The 12,737-nt window shown below is 42.7% G+C and overlaps 1 protein-coding gene across 6 annotated transcripts in view; it reads left to right on the top strand.

Annotated features, from left to right (window-relative positions):
• Window positions 1–12,737, top strand: part of naaladl2 (N-acetylated alpha-linked acidic dipeptidase like 2) — a 955,971-nt gene that overhangs the window by 922,049 nt on the left and 21,185 nt on the right. For all 6 annotated transcript variants that reach the window (XM_078563827.1, XM_078563831.1, XM_078563828.1 and 3 more), the window contains 2 exons: window positions 3,736–3,832; window positions 4,225–4,420. In XM_078563827.1, coding sequence (XP_078419953.1) covers window positions 3,736–3,832; window positions 4,225–4,420 — 293 coding nt within the window. The remainder of the gene's footprint in view (window positions 1–3,735; window positions 3,833–4,224; window positions 4,421–12,737) is intronic.

Here is a 12,737-nt window from a genome sequence, read left to right on the forward strand (position 1 = left end):
TAAATAATTAACAGAAAATAAGAAAATCAAATTCAAATGGTGAAATCACCAGTCATAAAAAAGTTGCGGAATCAGTATAACTGTTCGCACCCAATGCTCACCTCGGCTTAGAACAAACATAGAGGAATTCTGCCCAACAATTTTGTACATCCTGGACTAATAATAATTGAAAAGGTGAGACTTATTAGGACCAAAATCATTTAGATCCCTGCTACCGTCCTTAATGAGGCTGTGTGGGAATGCACCATGATCTTCGTTCATGACCCTGTTGAGCTTTCGACGGTCAGCTGTTATAACCATCACATGATCAAATGTGATGTGATCTAAAAAAGTGCACTCATTAACAGCTCTTCCCTTCAACAACTTCCTTGCTTTCACTTGCCTTCTACAGTTGCTCACAAGCCTGGACATTGGATTGTGCATGACCCAAGCTAAATCCTGAATTTTATACTCCCCCACCAGTAGTTTTGCAGGCGGAAAGGTTCATAAAATTCCTTGGATGGCCTTCCCATGGCCTGTGTCGATCTGTCCACAATTTTATGGTGGGTCAGGTAAGGTCTAAGCCGTATTGACTACATAATGGTGCCTAGCCACAATTTTCAGGCTAGCAGGAGGAGTTCAGGTGCGGGGGTAAGCATGGAATGTCACCCTGCTCAGGCCTTGGGTGTAAAAGCAGGGGGGGTGCCTCCTTTTCACATCGGGCAACCCCCCCACAAGTTCTGCCCGTCACGGGTGCTCCCTGCTCCTGGCCTCTCCATCAAGAGCCTCACCCCCATTTCCCACCTCACTCAGCTTCACCAATGCCATGAGACCATCTGCTGGTCCTGGACTCCAGGGCTTAGAATCTGGGGATCGCTTGTAGTCCCAGTCCTGCCGCTGCACAACTAGCACTGTAGGGAATACTGAGCTGCCGGCCAATCAGATTAGCTATCAACATCAACTCCAACATGCTGGGGGTTACGATTGACCAAAAACTGAACTGAACTAGCCTTTTAGATGCTGTGGCTACAAGAGCAGGCCAGAGGCTGGGAATTCTGCGGAGAGTAACTCATCTCCTGGCTCCCTAAAACCTGTCCACCATCTACAAAGCACAAATCAGGAGTGTGATGGAATATTCTCCACTTGCCTGGATGAGTGCAGCTCCAACAACACTCAAGAAGCTCAACACCATCCAGGACAAAGCAGCCCACTTGAGTTCAAACTTCTATTGGGTAATTGCCCTGCACTGGGAACCATCCGAAAATATGATTTAAATTGCGAACTTCGAATAGTTCTGACTGTCTTACTGTAATTGTTACCCAGAAAAAACTAGAAGAACTAAAGCCACTTATAGCTTCTGGATAACTATAGTACTGACCCACACTGACCACCCACAGGACCCCTTCACTACCCTTCACCCCCCACGAGACTTGCCTGACACCCCGCCGCGGGACTACCCCTGTCGCCCCCCCCAGAACTGCCACCCCCCGTTGGACTACTGTCCCGAACACGCACCCCTCCCCCCCCACGTAACTACCCACACCACCCCCCACAGGACTGATCTGGGCTCCCCTACTACCACCATCCTCCTCTCCCCCCAGGCTCGATTCCCGACTTCATTACGCTTTGATACCTGTGGCTAAGAAAAATCTCCTAAAGACCATGTTCCCCTTAAGGCCTTGAACACCTTGATCAAATTACTCTTTAATCTTCTAAATTCCAGGTCATGCAACCCTGGTTTGTGTAATCTCTCCTTGTAATTTAACCCTTGAAGTCCATGAATTATTTTGGTAAAACATCACTGCACTCCCTCCAAGGTCAATATATCCTAAGGTGTAGTGTCCAGAACTGCTCACTTTACTCCAGGTGTGGTCTAACCAGGGTTTTATATAGCTGAACCATGATTTCTGCCCTCTTCTGTTCATCTAGCTATAAAGGCCAGCATTCCATTAGCCTTTTTGATTATTTTCTGTACCTGTGTTCATGCTGTTTTAATGATCTGTGCACCTGGACTCCAAGTCTCTTTGGACCTTCACTGTTTCTAGTTTTTCACCATTTTGAAATATCTTGTTCTATCCTTTTTAGGTCCAAAGTGATCTCTCAATTGCCCACATTGAAATCCATTTGCCAGTTTTACCCATTCACTTAATCTATCAATATCTCTATGTAATTTTATGCTTCCAGCTGCACTGCCTTTTGATTCATCAGCAAATTTGAATTTGTGGTTTTTTATTCCAAGTCGTTAATGAATACATTGAATAGCTGAGGTTCCAATACAGATCTTTGTGGACACCGCTAGTCACATCCTGCTAATTAGAAGACCTGTCCATTATCCCTACTCTCTGTCACCTGCCATTCAGCCAATTTCCTAACTAGGTCAATAATTTGTCTTCAATTCCATGAACTTCAACTTTAGCTAACAATCTGTTATGTGGGACTTTATCAAATGCCTTCTGGAAGCCCATGTAAATAACATCCAAAGACACCCCTGTTCATGTTCCTCACCTCTTCAAAAAATTCATCCAGTATCATAGGCATGACCTAACCTTTACAAATCCTTGCTGGCTCCCTGATCAGCTGAAAATATTGGAGGTGTTCAGTCACCCTGCCTTAATTCTTGACTCCAGCATTTTCCCAACAGATGTTAGACTAACTGGTTTATAAATCACTGGTTTCCCTCTCACCTTTCTTAAATAGCAGAGTGACATGCAAAACGTTCTAATCTAAAGGAATAAATTCTGAATCAAGACAATTTTGGAAGATTATAGTTAGGCCAGCTACAACATTCCCACCTACTTTTAAAATCTGGGATGGAAACCATCTTGTCCTGAGGATTTTTCACTCTTTAGTGTCATTAATTTCTCCATTACTCTTATTTTGCTTAGCTTAATTTTGTTGAGTACTGTCCCTGATTCACTAATAGTTTCCCTGGGATGTCAGGAAAACTGACATATTTCTTTACTGTAAATACTGATGCAAAGTAATTATTCAGCATGTCTGCCATTTCTTTATTATCATTGACAATGGCTGGAATTTTACCAGCCGTTTGGAGACGGGCTGGGAGGTGGGAGAGAAACTGAACATGTTGTTCCCTGCTCCCCCGCCCACATTCCGTTTTACCGGGTCGCTGAGATTTTATGAGAAGCGGAACAGTCTCCACCGCATTGGTGAGTCCACCAGCTACAGCAAGGCAGCGTCCCAGCAGCTTACTTGGGAGAGGCCTTCCTTCCCAGTTGCTCACTGGTCTAAGAAGGGGCCCACCCCGGCACCAATCGCCACCCCCACTGCTCCAACTCCACTGCTGGAGGGTTTGCCTCTTCAATCGCTGGGGCCTGCCTACCTAGTTTTAGCCCACCTGGAACTCACTTAACAGCCCTTCATGGGTGTCTCAACATGGAGGCGCCCTCTCCTTCATGCAGCCTCAGCAGCAGCGTGAGCTATGACCAAAGCCTGGGGCTAACTGGCCAGATAGTGCTCCCTCTTCCTCATGTATCTCCAACTTGAGGTCCAGCACAATGACTTTGAGTCAGAGAGAATTGGATGGAGACATCAATTGCAGATGTCTTTTGGCACACTTTTTATGAATAAGAAAAATCTTCTTTTTCTTTCTCTGCTCATTATGGCAGGGATAATGTACAATTAGGCAGCGTTATTGCACTGTTTAAAATATTTATACTTTACCATCACTACCCATAATAAAATAATTTACCTGCAAGATCTTTTCCTGAGCTACATGTTTTGTTTTGTTTGTTGCAGTTGACGGCTGAAATGATTCTGCGTATAGCCAATGAGCCAGTTCTCCCTTACAGTGTCCTGGATGTAGCCCTGGAGGTTCAAGAGCAACTCAAAGGTTGTGTTTATTTCTAAACTTATGGCTATATTATTATTCATTTAGTTTTTAAGAATATGCTAACACATCCTTTTGATTCTTTGTTGCCCTGAATTACAGATTATTAATTTTTCCATTTCCTGTCCTCCCCAACATTGGAATTCATTGACATGAACAAGTATTTTCTGCTCTATGTATCCTAAATATTTTCTTGCATGTTATATACTCATACTGTATGGATATTCTTCTGAGTTTGACTAATATTTTTCTGTAAATCCATCATGCCATGGTGAGGTTAGACCTCATATCAGCATTATCATGTTATAGGAGATGACATTTGTTTTACGTTTTGTGCCGTGTTTCTATTGACTGTTAATTTTGGTATAATTTTTAATTATACATTTTACTTTTCAAAGATGACAGTGCTTCAGATCAAATGTTGGCATTGGCCAATGCACTGAGGAAAACTGCACAACTTTTTCAGTCAGATGAAATGCGTCCAGCTAATGATCCAAAGGAGCGGGACCCTGCCCATCTGAGAATGTTGAATGATGTGCTGCAGAATCTAGAGAAAAACTTCCTCATCCAACGTGCTCCACCAGGCTATTATAGGTATGGAAAAATCTCTATATATCTGTCTCAGAATGAGGCAACATAAGTGGTATTTATGATACAGAATTTTCAAATCTCTGGAAGTGACAAAGTACAGTTGCTGTTTTGAAAGAAAAATATGGTAAGTAATGGCTCCTGATACTTGCATACTTAATTAATGCTTCCCATCATCTGGCACCAGTCCCATATCCGAGCAGCATGGAAGATTGTGGCCAGAGCAAATTTCCAGCCTTACATCTCTGCATCTCATTCAAACTGGGTGACTTCTCTACTTTGAGGACTGACAACCTTTTTATGTACACCCCCTTTATCTATTTTTATCTTATCCAACATCACTATTGCTCCCTCCATTATTACTACATTGTCAGCATTCTCTTCTCTAGTGAAGACTGATGTACTTAAAATATTCACTTACTATCTTAGCCGGAGCTCGGGTTCCTTTTTGTTCACTAATTGGCTCCGCTCTTCCTTTGACTGCTGTTTTATGCTATTTATCTGTTTATAAAAGACTTTTAGGTCCTTTTTGTGTTAGCTGCTATTTTATTCTCCTACTGTCTCTTTGCGACTTAATGGGCATTATGTTACTGGACTTGTAATCCCGACGCCTGGACAAATGACCTGGAGATGAATTCAAATCGCACCATGACAAATTCTGGAATAAAAAGCTAATATCAGTAATGATGATCATGGATCATTGCATAAACCCATACAATGCATGAATATCTTTCAGAGAAGAACATCTACCATCCTTACCTGATCTGGCCTATATGTGACTCCAGACCCACAGCAATGTGCTTGACTCTGAACTGACCTCTAAAATTGCCTACCAAGCCACTCAATTGTGCCAAACTGCTGTGAGAAAGTTACTACTGTACTAGGAATACCTTCACCACAAGGAATATTCTACAAAGCAGTTTGCCACCACCCTCTCAGGGGCAATTAGCGATGGGCACTAAATGTTGACCTTGTCAGAGACGCCTACATCCCATGAATGAATTTTTAAAAATCTTTGTAGAGCCCGTAAGTACTTTATATTCACATTGGTTCACTACTCTATTGTGAACCTTATATTTATGTCATAAGCCTCCTCCTTCTGGCTCATTTTAGCCTCTATATCTTTAGTCATCCAGGGCCCAATATCTTTGGATGTTCTTCCTTGACCCCATAATGAGAATGTATCTATCCCCAAACCACCTCCTCTTTGAAGGCCTCTTGTTGTTCAGTTACTGTTTGGCATGCTAATTTTTGATTCCAATCCCCTGGGCCAGATCCGTTTACAACTCACTGAAGTTATTCCTCTTGCAGTTAAGAATTTTCATACTTTGTGTTTTATTATTTTCTACAACTATTCTGCACCTAGTATTCCTAATGCTCCCCGGATTCTCTCCCACTGAAACATACTCCACTCACTCATTCCCCAGAACTAGATCCAGCTGCTTTGATCCTCATCGGACTGGAAATGCACTGACGAGAAAAGTCCTGTTGTACACATTTCAGAAATGCCTCTTCTTCTTTGCCCTTTACTGTGTTACCATATTCCAGTATTAGGATAGTTGAAGACCCCCAGTTATCATTACTCTACTTTCTTGCATCTTTTTGTAATTTGCCCCAATTTTGCTACTCACCACCCCACTATTTGGTGGTCTATAGTATACATACAGTAGAGTAATAGCCCATCTACTGTTCCTTAATTCTAACCAGATAAATTCTGTCTATGTCTCCTCACATACGCCAAGCCTCTCCAGTGCTGTACAGTTCTTTGATCAATACTGCCCTTTGTTACCTTCCCTATCAGGAAGCTGGATTTCGTTGTAGAAAATCCAGACACCAATTTATGGATTTCTCAGAATCCAACCTAAACAGCAATATAATGATACTCTGTGCATCTTGCAAAGGAACTTGATTCAATATTAAAGCATTGATAGATAACTAATTAGCTCTAGAACCATTGAGCAGCTTTTACTTTTTAACTATATTCATTGAGTCTACACTTCTGAGCATTGGTAAACACAATTCCAACTGTTCTTTGTGAACTGTCAACTTGGTTCACTCGGTACCACTCTCACATTTTAAATAATGAGACATTGGTAAATAGTGGTATTCAGAGGGAGCTGCACATTCCTGTACGCGATTCACAAAGTTAACATGCAGGTACAGTAAGCAATTAGGAAGGCAAATGCTATGTTAACTTTTATTGCAAAGGATTTGTGTTTTTTTTAATTCTTTCATGGGATGTGGGCATTACTGGCTAGGCCAACAGTTTTATTGCCCATCCCTAGTTGCCCTTGAGAAGGTGCTGGTGAGCTGCCTTCTTGAACCACTGCAGTGCTGTTAGGAAGGGAGTTCCAGAATTTTGTCCCAGCGACAGTGATGGAAGAGCGGTGATATAGTTCCAAGTCAGGATGTTGAGTGGCTTGGAGGGAAACTTGCAGGCGTTGGTGTTCCCATCTATCTGCTGCCTTTGTCCTTCCAGGTGGTAGAGGTCGCAGGTTTGGTTGAAGGAACCTTGCTGAGTTGCTGCGGTGCATCTTGTAGATAGTGCATGCTGCTGCCACTATATGTCAGTGGTGGAGGGATTGGATGTTTGAGGTGGTGGATGGGGTGCCAATCAAGCAGGCTGCTTTGTCCAGGACAGTGTCAAGCTTCTTGAGTGTTGTTGGAGCTGCACTCACCCAGGCAAGTGGAGAGTATTCCATCACACTCCTGATTCGTGCCTTGTAGATGGTGGACAGGGAGTCAGGGAGTGAGTTACTTGTCACAGAATTCGCAGCTTCTGACCTGCTCTTGTAGCCACAGTATTTATATGGCTGGCCGGTTCAGTTTCTGGTCAATGATAATTCCCAAGATGTTGATAGTAGGGGATTGCGATGGTAATGCCATTGAATGTCAAGGGGAGATGATTGGATTCTCTGTTGTTGGAGGTGGTCATTGCCTGGCACTTGCTTGGTGCGAATGTTTCTTGCCACTTGTCAGCCCCAGCCTGGATGTTGTCCAGGTTTTGTTGCATATGGGCACGGACTGCTTCAGTATCTGAGGAGTCGCGAATGGTGCTGAACATTGTGCAATTATCAGTGAACATCCCCACTTCTGACCTTATGATGGAAGGAAGGTCATTGATGAAGCAGTTGAATATGTTTGGGCCTAGGACACTACCTGAGGAACTCCTGCCGTGATGCCTTGGATTTTGAGATAATTGACCTCCACCAATCGCAACCATCTTCCTTGTGCTAGGTATGGCTCCAATCAGCGAGGACTTTTCCTCCTGATTCCCACTGACTTCCATATTGCTTGGGCTCCTTGATGCCACACTAGGTCAAATGCTGCCTTGATGTCAAGGGCAGTCACTCTCACCTCACCTCGGGAGTTCAGCTCTTTCATCCATGTTTGGACTAAGGCTGTAATGAAGTCAGGAGCTGAGTGGTCCTTGCAAAATACAAACTGAGTGCCAGTGAGCAAGTTATTGCTGACTAAGTGCCACTTGGTAGTCCTGTCGACAACACCTTCCATGACTTTAATTATGATCGAGAGTAGACTGATGGGGTGGTAATTGGCCAGGCTGGGTTTGTCCTGCTTTTTGTGGACAGGACATACCTGGGCAATTTTCCACATTACCGGGTAGATGCCAGTGTTGTAGTTGCACTGGAATGGGCCTGGCTCAGGACGCAGCTAGTTCTGGAGCACAAGTCTTCAGTACTAATGCCGGAATGTTGTCAGGGCCCATAGCCTTTGCAGTATCCAGTGCTTTTAGCCATTTCTTGATATTACATGAAGTAAATCGAATTGGCTGAAGACTGGCATCTGTGATGCTGGAGACCTCCAAAGCAGGCCCGAGAGGGATCATCCACTCGACACTTCTGTCTGAAGGTTGTTGCAAATGCTTCGGCCTTACCTTTTGCACTAATGTGCTGGGCTCCCCCAGCATTGAGGATGGGGATATTTGTGGAGCCTCCACCTCGAGTGAGCAATTTAATTGTCCACCACCATTCACGACTGGATGTGGCAGGACTACAGAGTTTAGATCTGATATGTTGGTTGTGGGATTGCTTAGCTCTGTCTATCACATGCTACTTTTGCTGTTTGGCTTGCAAGTAGTCCTGTGTTGTAGCTTCACCAGATTGACACCTCATTTTTAGGTATGCCTGGTACTGCTCCTGGCATGCCCTCCTGCACTCTTCATCAAACCAGGGTTGATCCCTTGGCTTGATGGGATATGCATGGCCATGAGGTTACAGTTTGGGCTATATACAATTCTGCTGCTGCTGATGGCCCACAGTGCCTCATGGATATCTATTTTGAGTTGCTAAAACAGTTCAAAATCAATCCTATTTAGCATGGTGGTAGTGCACACACATACTGGAGGGAATCTTCAATGTAAAGGCAGGACTTCGTCTCCACAAGGACTGTGTGGTGGTCACCCCTACAAAAACTGTCATGGGCAGATGCATCTTTCACAGGTAGATTGGTGAGGATGAGGTCAAGTAGGTTTTCCCTTTTGTTGGTTCCCTCACCACCTGCTGCAGACCCAGTCTTTTAGGACTCAGCCAGGTTGGTCAGTAGCGGTGCTATCGAGCCACTCTTGGTGATGGACATGGAAGTCCCCCACCCAAAGTACATTCTGTGCCCTTGCCACCCTCAGTGCTTCCTCCAAGTGGTGCTCAACATGGAAGAGTACTGATTCATCAACTGAGGGTGGGGGGGTACAGTAGATGGTAACCAGCAGGAGATTTCCTTGCCCATGCTTGACCAGATGCCATGAGACTTCAAGGCAACTCCCTCCCGACTGTATACCTCTGTGCAGCCACCTCTGATGAGTCTGCCCTTTCAGTGGGACAGGACATGCCCACGGATGATGATGTTGGAGTCAGGGCCATTGTGTGTAAGATAATATTCCGTGAGTATGACTGTCGAAATCTGTGGAACAGCTCGCCCAATGTTGGCACAAGTCCCCAGATGTTAATAAGGAGGACTTCGCAGTGTCGACAGGGCTGGGTTTGCTTAGTGATCTGTCCGGTTACATTCCTTTTTGTAGACTTTGCAGTGGCTTTGATGCAAGTGAGTGGCTTGCTAGGCCATTTCAGAGGGCATTTAAGCATCCTGTGCATCTGGAGTCACATGTAGGCCAGACCAGGTAAGAACAGCAAATTTCCTTACCTCAAGGGCATTCATTAACTAGATGGGTTTTTACGAGGCTAGCTTTTTAATTCCAGATTTATTAACTGAATTTAAATTCGACCAGTTGCTGTACCCCCAGAACATCAGCCTGGGCTCCTGGATTAGTAGTCCAGTGACATTGCCACTGCGCCACTGCCTCCCCCTACATCTAACAGTAAAGAAGTCTTGCTACAATTATCTAAGGTTTTGGTAAGACCACAAATGGAGTAGGGTGCAAAGTTTTGGTCTCCTTACCAAAGGAAGGGAGCGCAACGAATGATCAGGAGACTGATTTGTGGGTTGAGGGGTTTGTCTTATGAGGAGAGATTGAGTAGACTAGGTCTATATTCCCTAAGATATTAGAAGAATGAGAAGTCATCAAATTGAAACAGATAAAATTTGTAAGGGGCTTGACAAGGTAGATGCTGGGAGATCTTTCCACTGTATGGAGAGTCTTGAAATAAGAATTACAGTCTCAGAATAATGGATCAGCTATTTAGTACTGAGAGGAGAAACGTCTTCACTTGGGTTGTGAGTATTTGCAATTCTGTACCCCAGAGAGCTGCTGGATGCTCCGTCATTGAGTATATTCAAAACAGAGGCCGGGATTTTCCAGCCCCACCCTCTGCCAGGATCTTCTGGTCCTGCTGAAAGTCAATGAACTTTTGGCTGGCCTGCTGCATCCCCTGCGGCGGGTCCCTCCATAGTGGGGCCAGAAAATCCAGGCCAGGGATAATTGATTTTTGGGTACTAAGGGAATTAACGGATATGGGGATATTGTGAGAAGGTAGAGTTGAGGTTGAAGATCAACCATGATCTTGTTGAATGTCAGAGCTGAGTCGAAGAGCCAAATGGTCTACTCCTGCTCCTATTTCTTATGTTCACCCTGAGGTGGACAATCACAGGTTCATCCACTCCAGGATGTCAACCTAATAACCTGGGCTGACATACTAACGCATGAGTGCAGAGCTGATGTTAAACTGAAGCCCTGTCTTCATGCTTTCATAGTTCAGTTGAATATTATAGCTCCCGTTGTTGTATTTAAAGAAGAGCAATGTTCTCCTTGCACCCAGGTAACATTTTTATCCTTCAGCCAACGCCATCAAAAAGAGATTAAATGGTCTTTGATTGCACTGTTGTTTGTGGGACCTTGTTATGTGTAAAATTGTTGACATATTCATCTGCAGCATATAACAGCAGTGGAAACACTTCAAAGCAATTCATTGTATGTCAAGCACTTTAGAATGTCCCAAAAGACATGAAAAAGCACTATAGATATTTAAGTTATTTCTTTCCAAAATATGTTACATAATTGAGATAATTATAGTTTTATTTAGTGTGTAATGTACCTTTAAGAATGATACGTGTAAGGGAAGATCACATGACCTGTAATAACCAATAGGAGAGTAGTGTGGGCTACCTCAGCAGTCAGTGTGGAGATAGAGTTGGAGTTGAAAGCACTTGTAGTTGCTGCTGAGTATATTGTAAGTAAACTTTAAGTTTCCACCCAAGAAGTGTCTGCAGATCAATTCTATCATTAATAGCACAAATTGGCTACCCTACAACAATAATTAATGTTTTTAGAATAATAAACATTACACAAACAAGTCAATAAACAGTTATACTCCACTGTGGAATGTGGAATAAGACTATAGATAGCTTTGATTACAGCTTCTGTTTGGTGGGACTTCAGACTCTGCAAAAGAGGTAACATTTTCGATAAATCAATATCTTCTTTTGATGAATAGCCCTACTTTCTGAGAAATTGATTTTTCATGCATTTTATAAATTTATTATCATATTTAAAAACAAGAATGTATTGTAAGTCAGAAGAAATGGGCTTTTGAATCAATCATGATGTCCCTTGCAAGATACCCACACAAAAGCCTTTCAAACGTATTTAGTCCTGGTCGCAGAGGGTGCAGTCATTTGTGGGACTAAAAAGGAAAGCTTTGGGACATTTTTCTTCACAGCACCGCAGTGAGTATTTATTTGGTTAAACCAGATCTGTCAGCTGAAGCATTATAAATAAGGCAATTCTTCATCTGTAAACCAGGAGGCTTAGGTGTAATTTACAGCCAGTGACCTTCAGAAAACAAAGCAAGCTTAGATCATTAAGGGTACATCCATAATTTAAATTCAGTCTTTAATTTAGATCAAAGTATTCTTTCCCTTTAGGCTTTCCCATTTGTTAGGGTTAGGAGCTCACCAATTAGAAATGTAAGTCAATGACTTCGGTTTCTTTGAAAAAATATTCATTTCACAGTCTTCCAGAAAAGAATCTGCATAAATGTTATTTGTAATCTATCTTGATATAATTCAGAATCTATAACAAATGCTGTAAACTATACTGTCCAATTAACATCAGTAGCTTTTAGTGATATAATAGCATAGATTTCAAATCCAATAGTTACTTTAGTATCAAATCTGTTTAAATGCACTGTAGTTACTTTGAGTAAATTGGAAAAGAAATTTGAGACAATATTTGTTACTCAAAAAATCTGTGTGCCGTCAATGTATGATATCAGTAGAATTTATTGTTTCAAATTTTTTGCACTCATTATTCTCTTGGGATTAGCACCACAGTCACTTGGTTAAGTGGACACTGCGCCTTCTATGATTAGAAATTTACCTTTATTGCCCATATCTAGTCTTATAACAGCCTGACCCAGGGAACTGGCATGTGTTCTGCCTTCGGTGATCTTCCACATGCCCCAAGTGTATTTCTTCTGTCTTCCAGAAGGTGGATTAATGAGCACTCTATTTTGTTGAGGTAATTTGTAAATTGACTAACTGATGTATTTTGTGTGCACGACTGAACAGAGTAGAGTTTTTAATGAAATTCCACCTATTCCCTTTGCTCCTCATAGTATCAAAAATAATAAATTATGCAAACTTAGTCCTGAATATGTGCCTAGGTTCATTGTAATAGTATTTGCTAAGCCAACCAACATTAATACTTTGGAGAAAGAATTCTCTGCCTTTCAGTTTCAAATAATCCACATCTTACAACAGATTACATTGCTGACTTCTTACTCCCCCCAACCCAGTGACTCCGACCTTTCAGCTAAAACACATGCTGCACTTAGTGAAAGGAAGCCACACTACCATTGCAGTTGTGAATGTCTCTAAAATACACCAATGAACCTCATTGGCTCAATTTGAT

Source organism: Cetorhinus maximus, chromosome 19, assembly GCF_964194155.1.
Source record: "Cetorhinus maximus chromosome 19, sCetMax3.hap1.1, whole genome shotgun sequence".
Taxonomy (NCBI): Eukaryota; Metazoa; Chordata; class Chondrichthyes; order Lamniformes; family Cetorhinidae; genus Cetorhinus; species Cetorhinus maximus.